Genomic DNA, 20,267 nt, shown 5'->3' on the forward strand with positions numbered 1-20,267 from the left:
TTGAACATCTTTAATCCAAAAAGTCTGATCACATAATGTATTCTTGACACATGGGTATACGCTTGAGGCCTGATGTTATGCAGATTAGTGTATAGTCTGAGGTTGCATCAACAAAGCTCTTTTTAAAATTAGTTGTAAATATTTTGATGTAACCTAAAATGAGGTCAACAACATCTTAAGCAGATATATCATACCCAAGATCCTGTAACTACATGTACCTACATGGCTTTGCTTCACTGTGCTTCAAGTTCCATTTTACCTGGAAAATTATGGTAATTGATCTATATTTTGTGTTAGAGTTTTAGAGCTTAATGCCACATTGTATAACTTGTTGGAAAATACATTACCTATTTTCTGTAGAACGGAGAACTAAATACTTACTAAAACAAAATATATATGTAGTAAGAATAAAGGGATTCCTTTAAACCTTAAGATACAATATCTCAAGTGATTTTAGAGCAACTGAATTGTACTATCTTCCATCCAGTAGAGGGCTACCAACCTCCATTAATTTCCAAGAACACACATGATAGTCAAGCTTTGGAGTTTGTTAGTTTTCAGATTTTTTTGTTTTACTTTAGCAGAACCTTTCCTTGAAGTTGTATAATTTGTAACCCAAAACCAGTGTCTTTACGTGGAAAGGTCAGAGTTGCCTTTCCAGAAGGTTCCAGAAGGAACCCTCCACTCTGATTTATCTAAAAGCACCCTTCCACCTCTAGTGTCAGCTCTTCGTGGATTAAGCAGTGAACATCCCCGCCCCCTAAAGCTGACAGTACAGACCAGTACATAAATAGAGTGGTTTCTCATGCTGCGTTTTGATTTCCACTGTATTTGTGGTTCGAGCCATTTTGTGCTTATGCTGTGGTTTAGAGGAAGGTGGCATTTTATTTCTAGGGTTATGAAGAAGAAAACATTATTTTAACAAACATTCTTCACAATATCTCATAGGTGTGCATGTAAAGTCTATATGAAGGGACCATATGAAGGTTCTTTACTAAAACCTGAATTTAGGGATCAATTATAGGAATGAAAAGAACTTCTACTGCCTGATTCTTTGTCACTGTTTGTAAAAAGAACTTGTTCCAGAACCTTCCACTTGGAATTGTGCCTATGTGATTGTCAAATGGCAATTGTTCTTTGTTTTTTCACTCCAAACAAAGCTTTGTGATGTAACCCTTTATTGTGATTGAGGCTGGCTCTAAACCTCTGATTCTAAAATCACATAAGTCCTGTGTGTCTTAGGAGCTGTGCTCCATCAGGGCTGATTGGTCTGTTTTCCTGTTTATGTTGGCCTTTCTATAAGACTAAGTCCACCATGCTACAGGACAGGTTATGTCAGGGTTTCCTCTACCCAGTAATTTACATCTGTTGACTACTGGAAGAAGGGTGATGGCTAGCCATCAGCTGTCTCTTACATATTATTTTGGGCTATGGTTCTATTGTGTTCCTGGTCTATTCACTGTGGGTTTTTGGCCTTTCCCCCTTTTACATTTTATATCATGTTTTCCTCTAAAAAAAATAATGGTTATAGGTTTCTAGTTGCTGAGTTCCTACCACATATACAAAGCATCCCATTTACTTGGTTCTGCTAACTGGACATCCCCATTAATGGTAAACAGACATTGAAGTAGTGTAGAAAATACATTCAACACAGGGTTCAAGTTGAGACAAAAGAGAGCTCATTGAATGAAAAAGCCCTGCTTTTATAATGGAATCAAAACTGTGATGTTCAGTTAGTAAAAAGGATGCTTAGAAAGGAAAATAATAAAAATGATACATTTAAATATTCTGTTTAAGGCCTAGAGATGCAGTTCAGTGTGTAAAATGCTTACCTAGCATGCAGAAACCCCCAGGTTCAGTCCCTGGCAATACTAAATTAGGCATGCATATGCACCCTTGCAGGGTCAGTACTCAGGGTGCAGAGGCAAGAGGATTACGAATTTAAGATCATCTTTGGGTTTATAGTAAGCTCCAGACCAGCCTTGTCTGAAAACGAAACGTAGCATTTTGTTTAATCTAACACACATCACTGGATTGTCTTCCAGTGATGATTGAGATCAGGATCTTTGTGAAAACACTTGACGTTTGAGAGTTTTCTACTATTTAAGGTGTGGCATTGTCTTCCTTTTAGACAATGACACCTGGGCCTTACCTTGCTTCTTTTCTGGTTTGATATCTATTAAATGCAGTAGATGTGTTAAGACATTTGGAAAATAATTTTACTGTAGAATTTCTAGATGTTTCTAATGGGTCTGCATCAGTATTCTACATTTGCTTCATGCTTTTCCAGATTTCAATAGCATAAGAGACTAAATTTAGTGGGCACTTACAAAACGTTTGTATTATTTTCATGAATCAACTTAAAAAACATTTTGTTAATCTGTGTATTTTGACATGTGCATGAGTACATGCATGCCATGCCATCTCTGTGGAGGTTAGAGGACAACCTGAGGAATTTGGTTCTCTCCTTCTACAGTGTGGGTTGCAGGGATTGAGCTGAGATCAATAGGTTTGGTGGTAACCTATTGGTAAAGAGCCATCTTGATAGCTCTTTGAATAAGAACATTTTTTTCCAACTCATACTTCTTTAGATAGTTGAAAACTTGTTTAACTTATGTAATTAAAATAAGAAGTGCAATGGAGACAAAAAATTTTAGTAAACATGCCAGACTCATGGTAAACTATAACTTAACAGTAGGAGAAAAATATACACAGAATATATAGTGGTTGCCAAGCTCTAAGCTTCTACTGTGTGGACATTAGAGGAGACGGGGACATTTTGTTCATTTGTTGACAAAGCTTTTTGTTCTGTTTTCCTGTAAATCAGAGGGGAAAGAGCCAATCATTTTCTGTGAAGACATTGAAAGCTATGTGATTAAAGTACCTGAAACAGAAAAGAACTCTATTGATGTTTGTCGTTTAGAAGGCTAGTTGAGTTAAATATTGATCCGAGCTTTTACTTAGTCCATCTCTTTTCATATAAAATTTACAATTTCTGAAAAAAAACTATTTTATTTCTACTACTTCATGTTTATCTATTATATCTCAGTGAAATTGAATTCTGAAGGGTTTAAGGTTTCAATTTTCCATGAAAATTTATTATATTATGTATACATTTATGCTATAACCTATAAATATGTATAGTTATGTGTTATTAAAGTACTAAAAAAATGAAAGGCATTGTTTTATATTGCAAGTGTAATTCCTTTTTTTCTCCATTGCTTTCATATCTACCTCTGGATAAACTTGAATTTTTTACGGTGCTGGGAGCCTCTCATAATTTACTTGAAAATATAGTGAGACAGTGAGATGATGCTGGCTGGACGGGTTGGTTGATAGTCCAGGAACAAGGCACAGACGCTTGCAATCAAGAATTGACTTTGAATTCAATTGCCTACCTTCCCCAAACCGTTGTCCTGTGGAAGGAAAATAAGCATAGGGGGCAATGTTCTACCTCTGCTGCCTTCCTCTCTTATCTGCTGTTGACTGAAAGCAAATGATGGCAAGTTTATGGTGGACATCTAGATCTCTGTGAAGGAAAGCTGCCACTGACCTAGCAAGTCTGTGATGGACTGTCATAGTGTAAGACCAAAAGTTAAAGCTCAGTCTTATGTGTGGCTTTGGAATCTGGTGAACTAAGAGGCACCTACATGACCTAATGGGAAGTTCTGCCCACTCACTCCAGTGAACCAGGTGCCCTACTTAGGTGCCTTCCATAGCTGAGCCATGAGACCCTGTTCCTCTTCGTGCCCATGTAGTGGGTTTTGTTTCCTGCCTATCACAGTAGTCTAAGACAAAGCTCTCACATCCTCCTTTAGGTGTCTTGGAGAGCCCTCCTGCCCGGCTTTGCAAAGCCTGCCTCCCATTGCCGTTCACATGATCCTTTACAAGAGCCCAAATGGCTCTGCGTTCGGTGGTATCCTCTTTTCCCAGAGCAGAATGGGGCTAAAAGGCAGCTATAAATAACATTGTATCATTATTAAAGCTTTTATTAAGAGAAAGACTTTCTGCCATAGTACATATTGCTTCCACCATTCACTTAATCCTCATGATGCTTAAAGGTTTAATGATACTGTTCTCTGTTGCTGTGGAGAATCATGTGGCTTATTAGAAACAGTGAAGGGGAAGGCCCACTAAAGCAGTCTGCACTCCAGGAACTGACATGTCTTAGCTCCCTCCTTGAGTGACGCCACTTTGGGAGTCAGAACTGTGTCCCTTATGTGATGCATGTCTTGTCCATACTCAAATACTGGCACTCTTCACAGGTCTGCTGCCCTGCCCTGCCCCACAACCAATCATTTTGGATACTGATCACTGTACTTAAGATGTTATTTAAACCAATAATTTCTGAGAGCGGATGGTAATAACCCCTTCAGAGCAAGCAGATGTGCAGGGACTTCAGGTTGGTTCCGTGGTGGTTGATCTGCTGGAGGGATGGCTGCCTTTCATTCTATCCTTGTCCTGAATATCTCTCTTCCCAGTCTCAGGTGATTGTGGAGGGGCCTTGCTATCTGGCTGTGCACTTTGTGTAGATACTGGCTATTGGTTTTTGCCCTTTTCCCCAGAAAGTGCAGATTTGCTATGGAAATGCATGCAGGAAACAAACACATTGTCTGCGCTTGCTCTTCTCTTAGTGGCTCCATTTTCTTTCGGGCTTGCTCAGAAATACCTAATTATCATGTTAGCCATGTATTGATCTTAAGAAGCTGTTTATATTTTAGGGCACAGGAGGGATGGCTTAGAGGTTAAGAGAGAATTTGCTTCTCTTTTAGGGGACCCACATTCAAGTTCCAGCACCCACATCAGGTGACTGACATCCACCTGTAATTCCAGCTCAAGGAGAATCATATGCCCTCTTTTAGCCTCTACAGGCACTCACATGAAGTAAAAACCTGATTAAAGACATTATTTATATTTTTTCTATATTTCTAGTTTTCGGTAATAATGTTGTTTGAGTAGATTTTCTCCCAGTAGCTGGAAAAATGATGCATGTTAGTGCTTGTGTCTTGATTATTAATTAGAAAGATTCAAGGATGCTTTTCTCAGAAAACGTAATTTCCAAAAAAAGGCTTGAGTTTTGGTTTCTATATGGGATATGTTTGGAATATGAATTCACATAAAATATGTAACAAAGCAATTGTCATATCTAAAAAAACAGAAATGATAACAGTATATTTTATTTGTAAGTTAAACATGGTTGCAAGAAAAAGAATATCTTCTACCTAGTAAAGAAATGAAAGTGTATCTAGAAGCACTTTCTGGGAGGGGAAAAGGTTGTGAAGAGCCCAGAAGCAGTACTAATGGACATGTTCATATCTTCATTTCTAGCACCTCATGGATATGACTGTCTTTTCCACAAGGCAAAAGTGACCAGGTGACACAATGTCATTTTTCTGGTGTCAACAGTAGAGAAATCCCCTTCAAGGAGACTGCTTAGGGGTGGTTGTGTAATTAAAACATATTTTTCATGAATCTTTTACATTTATTGGAGTTTCTACTAGATTGAGAATCTATTTGATACAGAATTATTTTCCTAAAATTGTTGAAAATATTTATGTCCATATTTTAGTGATATGAGATTTGGATTAAAACACCAGAGACTGGTGACATCACCATAAAGTTGATATTAAACTCAGGTGATTCAGACATACTCTAAAATTACATTTTTGTATTCCTATTTTTAATTTTGAAAAAGTTTGAAATATTTCAATTAATTGTTTCCTGGAAGAATATTGTTAGAGAATTATACTTCATGTGCTATAAAACATATTGCAGTAACTCAGGTATTCTATACTTAGTGGGTTTTAAATATTATCATTTCACATTTCTTAAAAATATAAAACATACCTGACAACTTTCATATCACATAAATAATAATAATTAAAAATAGCTTTGCTCCATGTAATCTTTTCTCTTTAGTTGAGCTAGGAAGCTATTTATCTAAATAATACTTTAAATTGACTTATAAATGGAAAATGCACAAGTATTGATCCTGTTTTCTTTCCCTTACCGATAGCTTCCTTTGAGATGCTGAAGTTATTTTTTTTTTCTATGATGTGTGAATACAGGGATGAGCATATTTGTATGAGCCAGAGAACTACCTGGAGTATCATTCCTCAAAAGCTTGTGTTTTGAGTCAGTCTGTCATTGGCCTAGGGCTGGCCTAGTCAGCCAGGCTGGCTAGTGAGCGCCATGGATCCACCAGTCTTCCCCTCAGAGTCTTGGGATTACAGGAGTGCATCTGGGTTTTTAACAGACAGGGGATCTGTGCCTGTGCAGATCAGAAAATAACTCCCTGGAGTCAGGTCTCTTCTTCCACCGCAGATCTCTGGGACTGAACTCAGGTCACCAGGCCTGTGTGCCAAGAGCTTCTACCGACTGAGCCATATTACCAGTCCCAGTGATTTTTATTTGGTCAAACAAAACGGCTAAGAAACAAACCCCAGAGCTTTTAGAAAAATCTTGTACAAACCAGAAACAGGTGAAACAGTCAATCTCCAACAGGAGTTGAGGTCCACGTCAAAGTTTCAACCTTTTAACAATCACCGTCATAGTTTTATTCAGAATCAGCACATCTTTTTATATTTACCTATGGATATTTATTTGTCTCTGAGTCATAGAGTAAGATGTCATTATTGGGAAGAGAGAAGTCCTGAGAACTCTTGAAGATATTTATAAGTAATTTGAAACTTGAGTCCAGATGCTTAAAAACTCTGAAGCAGCATCCTGTCCAAGATCTGCATATGAGCTCTGCTCACAAGAGATTGGAGAGGCTCTGTCCTGGAGAGGCTGGGTGCTCATCTCTGGAGGGATGGAGATGCCTCCTTGTGGGCCTCCTGGAACGGTGCTTGATTAAAGACAGAGGCACAGCTAGAGACTGCACAGCAATGAGATGGGGGCAGCCAGAAGGCTTCAATTTTAAAGAATGTTAGTGGGGAAAGAATTATACGGTTACTCCCAAGTGTTCAGTGTAAGCTGAAAGAAAGAGAACGATTTCCTCTTTGTAGCTGTTTCTGTTTGCTAAATTTATTAACCGTCAAATCACACACACACACACACACACACACACACACACACACACTGTTAATTAGGAAGCCTGTTCCCACAAACAGATGGAGCTTGCTCCTTGTCAATGGAGGCTCACACTTTGTGGCTGAGGGGCTGGCACTGGAGATGAGCTTGGGATTGTGCAAGAAGATTTTTGCCCGACAATCTCTTTTCCTTCCAAGCTATGGCTTCCTTGACTTTCTCTTCTCTCTCCTTCTCTTTCCCTCTGCCCCTTATGGACTTAGCCCTAGCCTTTAATGGAGACCATCTTTAGGGTCTGAGCCAAGAGAGGTCTGTGGTGACAGAATGGTAACTGTCTATGACCCAGATTGTGTGGCTTTATCTTCCTTATGTAGAAAGGCCTTAGTGGGGAAGCCGTTCAGCCTTGTCCTTTGACTCATGTCACTAGCTAGAAATGTGCTGTGTAACTTGGAAGAATTTGGGGTGTGTTTCTGAGGCAAGATGGTGATGGGCCTGAATCAGCTGCTTCTCCATCCTTGATTTAGACTGGAGTCCTTGCTTCTTTCCTTGGACAGAAATAGAAGAAAGTAGTACCTCTTGGGTCATGTGACCTTACACAAACTTTGCATTTTGGTAATCTTGGGCTATCAAAATTGACTTTGACTTCAGATAAAACAAATCGAAGGTGATGCGTCACTGAAGTCATTCAGTTTGCTTTGTCTTATGGCGATCACTCATCATCTTCAGAAAACACACAGACTCTCAAAGACGGACTAGCACCAAGAATTTGTGAAGAATCAGCTCTTGGATCACAGCCCAAGTGGGCACATCCTCCTCATCATCATCAACATCATCTGATTAGTGGGCTCATTTTCACCACTCCCCCTTCTCTCCCACAATTGTGCTGTATAGAGTGATTATGCTGTTCACTTGCATGGCCACTTCTCCTGGGTGGAGCTGTAGAGGGAGGAGGGAGATAAGGGATTAAGTTGCATATGGCCAGCTCAGTTGATATTGAACGCTGCCCTTACTTGATGCCCGATGTCGCAGAGGATTTTCTTTGGATTCTGATCAATGGTTTGCTGAACAGTAAGGACAGCAAATAGCTGCTTTTCTCCTATCTTCAAAATGAAGCGTGCCCTCTCTGAAGGGCAGTCTCTCAAGTCTGCTTCTCAAATGTAAACGACAGGGCCACCGTGTGTTCCTCACCTTTGAAGGCAAGACGCCAGCATTTCTCATTACCGATCAAGATGCTTTGTGGAAGGAATCGGCTTTTGGTACACATTCAAAGTGCAGCCAGTATTGTATCTCTGCTGGAGGCTTGAGGGGAAGATCCCATTTAATGTGGTGTATGCATCATTTAAATGGCTGTGAGCTCCTGGGACTGGAACCTGGTGCCCTGTCTATGCAGAGGTCAGCTGGTGAGTGTGCATTGCTCCCTTTCCAAAGAAAATTGAAGGATTTTTTTCCCACCCAAATAGAAATGATAGAGAAGGTTGAACAATAGCAAGGCAACAAGAAGGGATGTCTTTAAGAAGTCAACAGTTTTCACTGCTGAATAAGTCAGCAGTAAATAGATAGCACTGTATAGGAATGTCGAATCTTTCTTGAAAGGATGGCCTTCTGCTAATCATTTCATTTGGGAGTAATTTAAAGTAAAATAAAATAAAAAAAATGCATTTCCTAGTTGGGAAAAAGATAAATGAAAATAGCACACACAAAAAGGACTTGGGATCAGTTTTATTTAAAAGTATGTTTACTAACTGTCTGAGATTTCTGGTTTTGTGACTGGGGATTGGTGGCTCCCTCAGCGCTTCCTTTCCCTGAGGTAGATTGGCAGTCAAGAAAGAGCCGTAACCTTCCTGCTGTTATTGCATGGTGTCTTGAGGAAAGCTGTCTAGAATGTTATTTGCCTTCCAGTCGCATCTGCAAATACCCAGTACCTTTTCTTCTCTGTGTCACATGCAAAGATAACCAGGAAAAACGTAAGCAAAGTCGTGTCACTATTGGTTTTGAAGACCAAGACAATTCTTTCTGTAATGTCTCTGTCACTCAAGCTAATGGCTATCTGATCATGCTCTTTCTTGATGAGACAGAGTATAAGAGTTGAAAGAGTCCTGGGGGCTAAAGTGTTAACTATATCTGAGATTTGCTTTTAGCCATCAGATCGAAGCTTTAAAATGTGACATGTTCCTGATATAAGAGAAAAACATAGTGAAACTGCTGCTGGCTGATTTTCCAAGTGGTTCTGCAGTGAGCTTCTGAAGAGCTAATGAAATAAGCCAATGGTTTTGGCGACAGGGGCTGTTCACCTTCTGCTGTAGCCATGTTGTGATCTTTACTTTTCTACTGAGAAGTCTGAAAAGGGAGAGGGTATCTGAGATGGTAGAAACAGACCCTACTGAAGCAGCAGGAGAGGTGTATGTATCCTAGAAGACTCCCCAGGCACCCTCCCCAACAGGAAGATCACTGCAGGAGGCTCAACCACATCCCATCAGGACTCGGATTATTAAGCTAAAAGAACATCCATGCCTGAGGTGTGGCTTGCTTGCTGTAAACCTTTTTTAAAAATGAGGATTTAGAAGAAGAGGGAATGCCAGATGGCACCAGAGACAGCCAGTGCTGAGTTCTTGCTGTTTCCCAGTAGAACCCTTGAGTAGTGATGGATTTGATTTCATGACCCAGTAGAGGGCATGTATGGAGTATGATATAACTAGGGGACAACCATGGACTTTGCCAAGGAGATAGCTGGCTTCCCCCAAATCCATGTTAACTTCCCAAGAAGCCTGGATAAACATGCGTGTTTGTATGCCAATATATGAAAGACTTTCCAGGGAAGGGTTAGGAGGGCTGAAGGCATAATGAAGTGGGTGAGGTTTTCTGTGTTTTGTGGATCTGAATTCTCAGCTGTGGGGTGCAAAATGGATGATGCTCCTCTTACGTAAGAGGATCGATCCCCCTTCCCCTTCCTGCGATTTAATCTGTTGTAAGCTGGTTGACCGGGAACCACCACAACACTAATGCCGCGCGGTGGAGGGCAGGTGTCATTCTCTGCTTCCAACCAACATTTGAATCAGATGAAGAGCTAAAGTTTCTCTACTACCACGGAATGCATTTAGCAACCACTGCCTTCAACTGAGTTCAAATAGGAAACAAATTGTACACTGTATAGTGTACACTATATAGCTAAAACACGTAAGACCAAAGTACAAAAAAAAATAAACTAGCATTTTCTCTTAAAAAATAAAACAAAACTTCACTATTGTACCCTTTTCACATATTGGCGAAATTGAGACTTTTGTAGTCTTATTTAGCAACATAAACACATCATTTATTATTGAAATTTTAAGTTAGCTTAGTGATGGGTTTCATTATAATCATTTTTAAAGAGCCCTGAACATTTTTTTCCCCTACTTACAGGTTACAGGTAGAATCATATTATACGGGTTTACTCTCACTTGCTATAGCAGTCGTTAATGGTTCCTCTAAAACATAAAGGTTGTAGAGGAAGGGCCTTGACAATCCAACTTGGATTAACAGCGATGAGACTGTCCAGCTGAAAACGAGACACTGAGAAGTGAGTGCTGCTATTCTCAGTATTCAATTAGTCCTTGATTTTAGCAAACTTTGAAAACTGGACAGTGTATGTGATTGGAGAATTCCATCTTGAGTTTACAGGTGATGTTCTCTGTCTTCTTTCTCTTGCTCCCTCCTAATAATAATAATAATAATATACATTGTCTTCTTCTACTGTATTTCCCTACTGACTATGTAAGAGAACATCCAGAAATTCTAATTTTACATATTTCATTCCGTTGCTTTTCATGTTAATGTGTGGGTAAAAACACCTTTGCGAATTCCAAAGGCGCCTCCGAGGGTACAATGCAAGCGCCTCTTGGAGAGATGGAAGATGGTTTTCCTGGTACCCGTTTTCCTCTTTGCCTTCCTCAACCCCTGCCCCTCAGGATAACCACGCCACGGTGCTCACTGGCATACAGCTGGGTTTGAGTCCTTGCCTAAGCTTGCTGCTAATATTGTCTCACGTGTGTCGGTAAACCGCATCGGGAAGCCCGGGCTACTCCCAGTCCTTTTCAGACGCCTTCTCCCCTCATTGCCTTGCAAGTGGAGAGTCCCTCCCAGCTCTGCTCCTCTCCTCTCGGCCCCACAGCGTTGATTCTTTTTTTGAAATGTACCTTGGAGAAGGGAAGGGCTGAGAGATTTAAGACGCAGGGATCCGTGTCACGTGCTGCCCGTAGCAACCGCGGCGGCGGCGAGTCCTTAGTGAGACTGCACCATTTTCTCTCGCCCTGCATAGAGGTGTGGTTGCAAGCGGCAGCGAACTCCCCACCCCCTAGGACTTTCAACGAGGTGGCCTCTTCCTGGCTCCGGTCTGAAGACAGACTGTCTGGAGGAGTCCCCCAAGACCGTTCCAACTGGTGATGAGAGCCTGAGGAAGGCTTTTGCAACTATTAGGATGCTGGTCTGTGCTCGGGGCCACCCAACTGCTGAGGAGCTCCGGGTCCAGAGCCCCGCCCTCCCTTGGGACCATTGCTGAACGTGGGTGCTCACCTGTGCATGCCTGTGTGCAGGTGTGTGCTACTGTGGGGGCTCGGCTGGCAACCTGGGGGACACTCGAGTGAATTATGGGTGCTGCAGAGGCTGGAGCAAGATTATGACCTAGCTCGTGGGCGGCTTGGATTATTTTGTGAGTGTTCTGGCTGCCAGCCATTGCTCTGCTGGGGAAAATCACATCTCCACACAGCAGCAAAATCACCTGTATTGCTGGGGAGTGGAAAGTGATCCACTGCTGATTTCGCCTGCAAAAATGGCTCACGCTGCTGCTTCTATCAAAAAAGTTCGAGAGGCTGAACTGGATGAAAAGGAAAAAAATCTGGAGAGAGAGAGAAAAAAACAACGGAAAATCCCCAGGGATCGAATGGAGCGGAAAAGAAAGGTATGGAAAGCCTCCGGTTGTCCCTGTCCCCTCCCCGCTTCACAGCGCTGTGTAGAATCATCAGCCTTTAGAACTGGCAACTTCATCCTCCCTTTTCCCATCACTCCCCTGCACCATTTCCAAGCTCAGTGAGCAGCTCGGAACTCTTGCCTGAATTTGCTGCATTGGGAGGAGATGCCTGAGCAGGATGGATTTCCTCTGCTTTGATCAAGCAGAGCAAAAGCTGTCTTCAGTTCATTTCTCTCTCTCTCTCTCTCTCTCTCTCTCTCTCTCTCTCTCTCTCTCTCTCTCTCTCTCTCTTTACCTCAGATTATTACCATCTCTAAACCGGGTTCTGTGGTCTTCCAGTTTCCTCTGAGCACTTGCACAGAAGGAAGGGTTGCTGTATGGCACCTTCTCTGTCTCTGGACCGCTGGCACTTCCTCACTTACTCTGGATTCCATAACTGTCTCGGTTTGGGAATAAGCCACAGGATCCGTATGCGCCCTTGCCCTCCTGAGGGTTGACATTATTCAACATGAGAATAGACGGAAAACATTGGTGCCATGAGCGGTGTTTCTGCATTTTTAGAAATTCTGTTTTCTATCATTAATTCTGGAATTTACTTTTTCAATTTGGCAATCAAATGGAAATATCTAGCTAACCAAGGCAATGAATCATCGATTCTCCTAACACTACATATTGAATGTCTCTCTTTACCTTAAACATTTTTTTTTAAATTAAATTTTCCAAAAGCATACATTTTACAAGCTGACAGTAATGAAATACTCACCCAGCCAGTGGTCTAGATCTGTAAAGGAAGTTGTTGTAGGTAAACATGTTAATTAAGAAAGTAGGCCACTGAATAATTTCAGATGATAAATGCTATTTTATATTAGCAGAATGTAAAAATAGTGCCTTGTACACAAACTGTTTTTAAACAGCTCTGGGATTAAAGATGCACCAGGGACCCACATGCTTACTAACACATGTGCTCCATGGACCTCCTCCTCTTCTTTCCATAATAGCCTCATTCACCTTTGCATTTGAGAGGCGTTGTCTTTGCCTCTTTTTGGAAGAAAGGGGGATGCACTTAAGGAGCCACACTGAGTTGAGATCTTAATGCATAGACATTCATCCTGTTTCTGTTTTACTTCTGCACTAGTTAGATAAAAATCATTGGTACCTGGAAACAAATAAAATTAGTGTATTTAATGGTTTCCCTTCTGGGAAAAAGTCAATGCTGTTTATTTGACCTTTAAAATGCCTTGATTCACGGGTGCTTTGATTCTTTTACAGTATCCAAGTCTTATTGGCCATTTTGTTAGGTTGTCTACTTCCCTTACTGCTCCCCTAGCTTTGTTTTTAATCTTCTAAATAGAATATCACTGCCTAAAGCATCGTCTTATACTTATATCCTTTTAAAATCATTTCCCCCCAATTACCATGTATTAGTTCTTGGCCAGGGTTGCTTGAATAACATCCAAAAGCATCATGCATTCCATTCACGGGGAACCTTTGCTCTGTTGGGTTTCCGTATGGAGTCCATGGCTATATCCCCAAACCTCCTTATGCTGGAAAAGTTACACTGTTAAAATGGCAAGTGTCAATAGTTGTCGAGAACTTCAGTTACTTGGAAGCAAGATCGCTGGTTAGTAGTGTCATAGTGGTCATAAGACAAGTTCATCTCCGCACGTTTAGATATCATTAAACTAGAACCAGAGTAATTGATAGTCTTTATACCCGTTCTTCTGTTTTCATATACACTTACTTCTCTGCAAATGCATGTAGGATTCCATAGCACAATACGGGGTTTACCAATTGATGGGGCATACTTTTGAACTATATCAAATTTCTTTCCTAGACAGACAACTTCCCCCCCCCCCCACACACACACATTCTGAACCAACCTAGTTTCAAATATGACCTGAAAGAAGAAAGGCCTAGTTCTTTATTATTTCTTAAGGTGTAGAAAACAACAGGTCATGGACAAATGAAAACGCCTAACTGGACTCTAGAACACCATCTTCAGAAAACCATTTTAAATGACCATGTTTTCAGTTGATACCATTTCATGGTTGTAAGGGAATGTATCAGTTGTAAGTCTAAGAGTATATAGAGTATCATTTTCATGTCTGTGGAAGGTTTCTTACCCAAAAAGCTCTTTATGCAAAGAGTTCAGAGACGAGCCATCCCCAGTGTAGATAAAACTGCAGAGCTTGGGGGAAATACACTGATTTTGAAAAGGAAATTTTACTAAGATACAGCTGTTGATTATTAAAATAATTCAGTTAGGTGGCCTTGTATTGGGACTTCATTTTACTTTGCCTTTGTAAACTTGCTCTTAATTAAAAGAATACTTATTTTACATTATATAAACCTTCTAAATTAAATTTTAGCTATTTGTAAACTTCAATCATACCCTGTCTTGACTGTAACTCTCACACCAACTTACCATTTGTGTGTTTTTAAAGAGGCAACTGTTGGCATATTAAGGAATTTCACTTCAACCCCATAATAAACCAAATGTTCAGTCTTCTTTGGCTATACTCTGGGTAATTCATGTTTAAATATAGTATCCGGCTGGCATCCATTGTATTTGTGAATACTAAGTAGCTATACAATGAATCTAAGCTTTAAGCTAATGAACCAAGTTCAAGAGTAGTTGAAACAAACAAATTTAACTTGTTTGGTAAAATGGCCACTGATCTACCATTCATGGGGTAGGAGGCTATTCTGTTCTAACTAACACCTTAGTAGTAACTGAGTAATCTCTACATGTACAAAGTCTAGTTCCTATACTAGAAATCTAGAGTTTGAGACCTGAGCTGCCAGATGTACCTGCTAAGTGAGAGACCAAAATTCTCATGCTGGCAAGACAGTCCTAGCCCTAGAAAGTGATTCCGAGTATAAGATCTTTTTTACTACAGCTGCGTAATATTTCCCATCTGTGCTTTTTAAATTTTGAAAAAAATAATTTATAAGGAATAAGAAGTGGCAACACAATTACATTGCTGAAAGCAAAATATATATACTTAAATAATTTTTCATTAAATCTTAGGTTTACTATGAATTTTCAAAGAAACTTTTGTATTTCCCGTTTCTCAGCAGGGACAAATTATTCTCATCCGTCATGTCTGCATTGCTCACTATCATAAGATATGACATTTTCATACATGCTTAGCATGTACTTTGATCATATCCACTCCCTCCCCATTTGTCTCTCTTGTCCCTGACCCAACAGTCCCTTCCTCTTCCCTCATAGTTCCCTCTCACTTTTAAAGTTATATCTTTAAATGAGTTCTAGCTCATTTTTAAATCATTCACATAAAGAAAATTATTTGTGTTTTCTAGTCTACTTCACTTTTGTTAAACGATGATTTCTATCCATTTTCCGGGCATAACTTGTTCTTTAAGGCTGAGTAAAATTTCATTGTAGGGGCTGGAGAGATGGGTCAGAGAAGACAGACCTGGTTTCTGATTTCATTACCTAGGCTTGGCCATATGTGTATATGTAAACCTAACACTGTTGGGAGCAGAGAAATGAGGACCTCTGGTTCATGAGGGTTGCTGATCAGCCTAGCTCTAGGTTTAGTGAGACTTTGCCCGAGGGAAATAAGGTGGAAAGTGGTAGTGCAGTGTACTTATTATTCTCCTCTGGCCTCTGATTGTATAATGACACCCTTCCAACATGTACATATGCCAGCATTCTCATATTCTCTCTCTCTCTTTCTCTCTCTCTCTCTCAATTAAAAACTCAATTATGTATATATACAGCATTCTCTTTTATCAAATTCTTCTCCTCCTTCTTTCTTCTTCTTTTTTGAGACAGGGTTTCTCTGTAACTTTGGAGCCTGTCCTGGAACTTGCTTTGTAGACCAGGCTGGCCTTGAACTCACAGAGACCTGCCTGGCTCTGCCTCCCCAGTGCTGGGATTAAAGGCAGGTGCACAACCATACCCAGCTATCTATTTATTTTTGATGAACAGCTTAAAGATTTATATTGTTAAAATTACTAGACCTTGTAGAACTTTAAAAATGTAATTTATTAAGTATTAATGGATCTGATATTGGACACACACACATATACATATGGCCATTTAGCTCCAATAGTAATTGTATACATTAGAAAATCTCTTGGTTTCACAGACCTGCAAGCCAAGACCTAGAAGCGGAACTTCTTTAGCCATATACAGCTATTAGGTAGTTGAGTTGGGATTTGAACTCAGATCTGTCTGGGTCCAAATTTCACCAGGGAAACAGATAGTATGATTATACCAGCAATGAAGACTGTAAGTAAACCTTTAATCTACCAATGTTGTAAATTTTTTCACCCCCAAGCGACATTCTACAATTGAAGAAATTTAGGCATTTTAAGGATATATTAAATAATGTATTTTAGGGGAAATTGCATAAATTTAAGGTTGTGTTTTAATATAATTCCATCCAAACATTTCATAGGTTTCTTGGGAAATAAACTATTTGAAGTCAAGATTTTTTTACCTTACATTGTGGCCAATTGCAGCCCATGCTAAACTGTTGCCATCTCTTTTTGGTGTCTTTGTCAGGATTTCTAAAAGGCACTTGCATATTTATATGTATTAAACTCCAAAGTGAAACCCAAGAGAATTTAAAATCAAGTCCTTTTCAATGAATTCTTCAGGAGCAGGAGAGGTTCTGGTCAAGTCTTATCTTTGTTTTAGTATACATAGTTATGGTCTTGAAGGAACAAGCCTTTCTCCTTGCACCCTTACTTTAGTGGAACACCCCTGCCGAGGTCTTTATTCCCATATTCCCCATTTGGTCGTGCACTCGATGACAATGAGCTTCCTTAATGGGTGTGTGCAATGGGTCACTCATTAGGTCATGAAGGGATATGGAGAGAGGAAGGTTTCTGAATGGGGTATTGGGATGGTTTTTAAATCTAAGTATGCTTTACTTATTTGTAAGTTGAGAGGAATATTTTCTAGAACTTTAAATTGTGTTGCCCAAATACGTTGGGACTCAGTAGTCCCCCAGTTGTTCATTTTGCCTTGCCATGGTCTCAGTTACAAGAGGTCAAATGAGACTTGAAAATATTCCAGAAGCAAACAGCTCATAAATGGTCAGTTGTGTGCTATTCTGACTGACGTGGTGAAACCTTCCAGAATCCTGCCCTGCCCTTCCTGGGATGAGAATACATTTGTCCACCATGGGCACCTGTTATTCACTTCTGCCTGTGAACTATGTGCTAGTCCTCTGGGCTGTTAGATGACTGCCAGTGTATCACACGTCTGTGTTTAGTGGTCAGTTTCTTAACAATGATCCCAAAGAGCAATAGTAGTGATGCCGACAGTCCAGATATGCTGTGATTCCTTTAAGAGAACAGTGAAGGTAATCTCACATACCTTCGTTGAAACGTATTGTTACAAAGCCTTCATTTGATCATTCATCCTTCTCAGTCTCTTACTGAAGCCACTTTATCAGTCAACCTCTGCTCTAGGTCTACATGGAGAGGAAATTTCCAGTGTGCATAGTCCTTAGTGCTCTCCTAATTTCAGGTGTCCACTGGACTGTGCTCTCCATAGATAATGGGAGACTATAAACATAAACCGTAGTGACAAACAGCGTGGCCTTTTCCTCGCCGTCTGTGGGTGAGAGCTGCTGTATGTGTAGGAGCAGACTGGGGAAGCTCGTCAATGGCTCCTGTCCCTGCTCCTTCTGCTCGTGGGCCAGGCAGCCAGGTTCCAAAGGGCAGCTGCATCCTGAAGCAGCCACACTTAGTCCAGAACTGTAAATGCACAGAGACTTCTGGACAACAAACTAAATATAGGTTTAAAGATTCAAACCACAACAAATAACATGACCCTGCATGGTGCATTATATTCTAGATGCTTCCACACATGGAAAATTCCAATCAGCATTTTCAAAGAACTACATCCAGTCATCTGTAACCTTCTACGGCTCCCTTCAATATGTGGGGTGCTTGTGGATTGGAGGTGTCGTTGAACTCTGCTGGACAGATGCCGTTCTCATGTCTAGTGTCCACTTGTTAAGTGAATATGGAAAAATCTTGTTGCATTCACTTTCCCGTTTGAGTCTAACTAAAAATGTGCAGAGAGCTATTTAAATGTGAACACTCCCACAGATCCACAGAAAGCATACATTTTCTTCTTTGATATTCATCCTGTGCCTTTTCTATTTGCCTAATTCACAAGTCCCTTCTTGGCTTTACAAGAGTGCCCTCCACCAGCCCTGTGAATCTGGAGATTTTATTGGTTTTACTTCTGAAGAACCTCCTTCAGTCACTGAGCGGGTGGCCAGCTGAAGGTTTCAGCTGCCAAATCCATGTGGTTGGAAAAATAGTCGCAACTTTATGACTTGGGATAAAAATTCACGTACTGAAGAAAAAGGAAAATCTTCATTTAGAAAAGCGACTTTGCCATCCAAACAGGACAGTGAGCATGTTTTGTGTGTGCGCTGAGCTGTGGAAACACCAGGAAATTAAGACCTACTCACACCATCTCTGATGACTGTTTTTGTTTTTATTTCTAAGTCATTCTTTTTCACTTAGTTCTCAAAATAAATTTTTTGCCAAGACCACTTAGCTTTATTCTCAGTGGGGGATATTATATATTGAAATAGAGAATAAATGAGAAGGCACTTCACATCCCAGAGGCTTGTGTACGTTGCTAGTTGAATCAGCTAGTTGAATGTGAGAGAAGTATGTTTTCAAATGTTTATTGTATCTACTCACACTCCTCTGGTTTTATCTCATCCTTGGGGTGGGGTGTGAGGGAAGATAGAACGTAACCTCCACTTAAAACTTAAAAACAATGCAGGGCATTGGTGGCACAAGCCTTTAATCCCAGCATTCAGGAGGCGGAGACAGGTGGGTCTCTGTAAGTTTGAGGCCACTCCGGTGTACAGAGCTAGTTCTAGGGTAGACAAGACTACCAAAGAAACCCTGTTTTGAAAAACTAAAACAACAAAAATATTATTTTTATTTTATGTATGTGATGTTTTGTTTTCATGTATGTTTGTGCACCCTGTGTGTGTGTGATACCCAGATGTGCCAGACGAGGGCATCACATCCCCTGGAAATAGTTCTCGATGGTTGTGAGCCACCGTGTGGGTACTGAGAACCAAACCTGGGTCCTCTGGAAGAGCAGCAAGTATTTTTAATGTTGAGTCATCTTTTCAGCCCTATAACCTGCATATTTTTGAATCTCCTCAGCGATAGCAAATCAAGGCTAAAACAACGAGAATCAACATTTCCACTTCTCCACAAACCTATGCTCTTCATCTTGACATCTAGATCAGCAACTATTTCCTTCTAATAATTAGTGTGACTCTAAATTGCCATTGAGAAAAATTTTCCATGTGTAATAGGAAAGCTTCTAAAAGCTTAATAAGGCTAATTGGTGTATATAGCAACCAATTAATTCTAAGCACAGAGAGAAAGAAATAAGTTTTTAAGAGTTAAGTCAGAAGGCTTCAGGATCCAGGTTATCTATTTTTGCCTCAACTGGATAATCGTCAGGTCCAAAAGTGTGTGTGTGTGTGTGTGTGTGTGTGTGTGTGTGTAGTTGTATAAGGAATGCTCTGAATCGTGATTTAAATGTTCTGTGTGCAACATTTGGTTCTGTTTTGAAGGGACTGGGTGGAATGTCCTAGGGATTTAATCGTTAACTTAGCAGCCTGGGAGACCTCAAATATTTGGAGGCACTGACGTTCCTCCAGCTCCTAACATAAGTCAGTAACTGCCTTTTGTTTCCTGTGCTTGGCTCGGGCTGATCCTGAAATCATAGGAAATGGTACAAAGGGAGCAAGGGAGAAATGGGTCATCTCTGAGGAGGACCGCCTCCAGCTTTAGCTCCGCCCTTCACTAGCTTTAACCCCACCCCTCACTAGCTTCTTATGGTGAGGGCTTCTCTGTTTTGTTGTTGGTTTAGTGTTTTTCATGAATATTTTTTTCTCAACTGCTTTCTCCTTCTCTTACTGGCTACGACAGCTTCCAGGGCAGCCAGAAAGGGATTCCGTACTGCACCGGCTTCTGGAATGTATCTTTTGGGCATGTTCACTTGGAACCTTACCTCCAATTTTCTGTCATTAGCTTTTCTGACAGAGGAAAATGTCTTCTACCTCACCCACTGTGGTCCCTTCAATGTTTGTCATTGTTGTGCTGTTTCTGTCATGGGGAACATTTCAACAGGAGCGTCATTAAGAAAGAGACTCACCAGGGAACAATTTTTATAAATAAAGACTCCAAATTGAATCCTCTTATTTGGTTATGAATATGGTGTTACATCTTATTTTTGTACATTTCTTGGCTATATGTATGTATG

General features: G+C 40.4%; 1 protein-coding gene across 33 annotated transcripts in view; it reads left to right on the forward strand.

Moving 5' to 3' along the window:
* Ank2 (ankyrin 2) overlaps positions 1-20,267 on the forward strand; it is a 520,770-nt gene that overhangs the window by 288,949 nt on the left and 211,554 nt on the right. For 9 of the 33 annotated variants that reach the window (XM_041659360.1, XM_041659353.1, XM_041659506.1 and 6 more), the window contains exon 1: positions 11,319-11,962. The exons of 23 other annotated variants lie outside the window; for them this stretch is intronic. In XM_041659360.1, coding sequence (XP_041515294.1) covers positions 11,834-11,962 — 129 coding nt within the window. In that variant the 5' untranslated portion in view covers positions 11,319-11,833. Of the gene's footprint in view, positions 1-11,313; positions 11,963-20,267 lie in introns of those variants that run through there. One more of the 33 variants, XM_041659157.1, reaches the window with a different exon arrangement.

The sequence above is a fragment of the Microtus oregoni genome, unplaced genomic scaffold (genome assembly GCF_018167655.1).
Source record: "Microtus oregoni isolate MIOR12 unplaced genomic scaffold, Mior012 000000F_ref0000247, whole genome shotgun sequence".
Lineage (NCBI taxonomy): Eukaryota > Metazoa > Chordata > Mammalia > Rodentia > Cricetidae > Microtus > Microtus oregoni.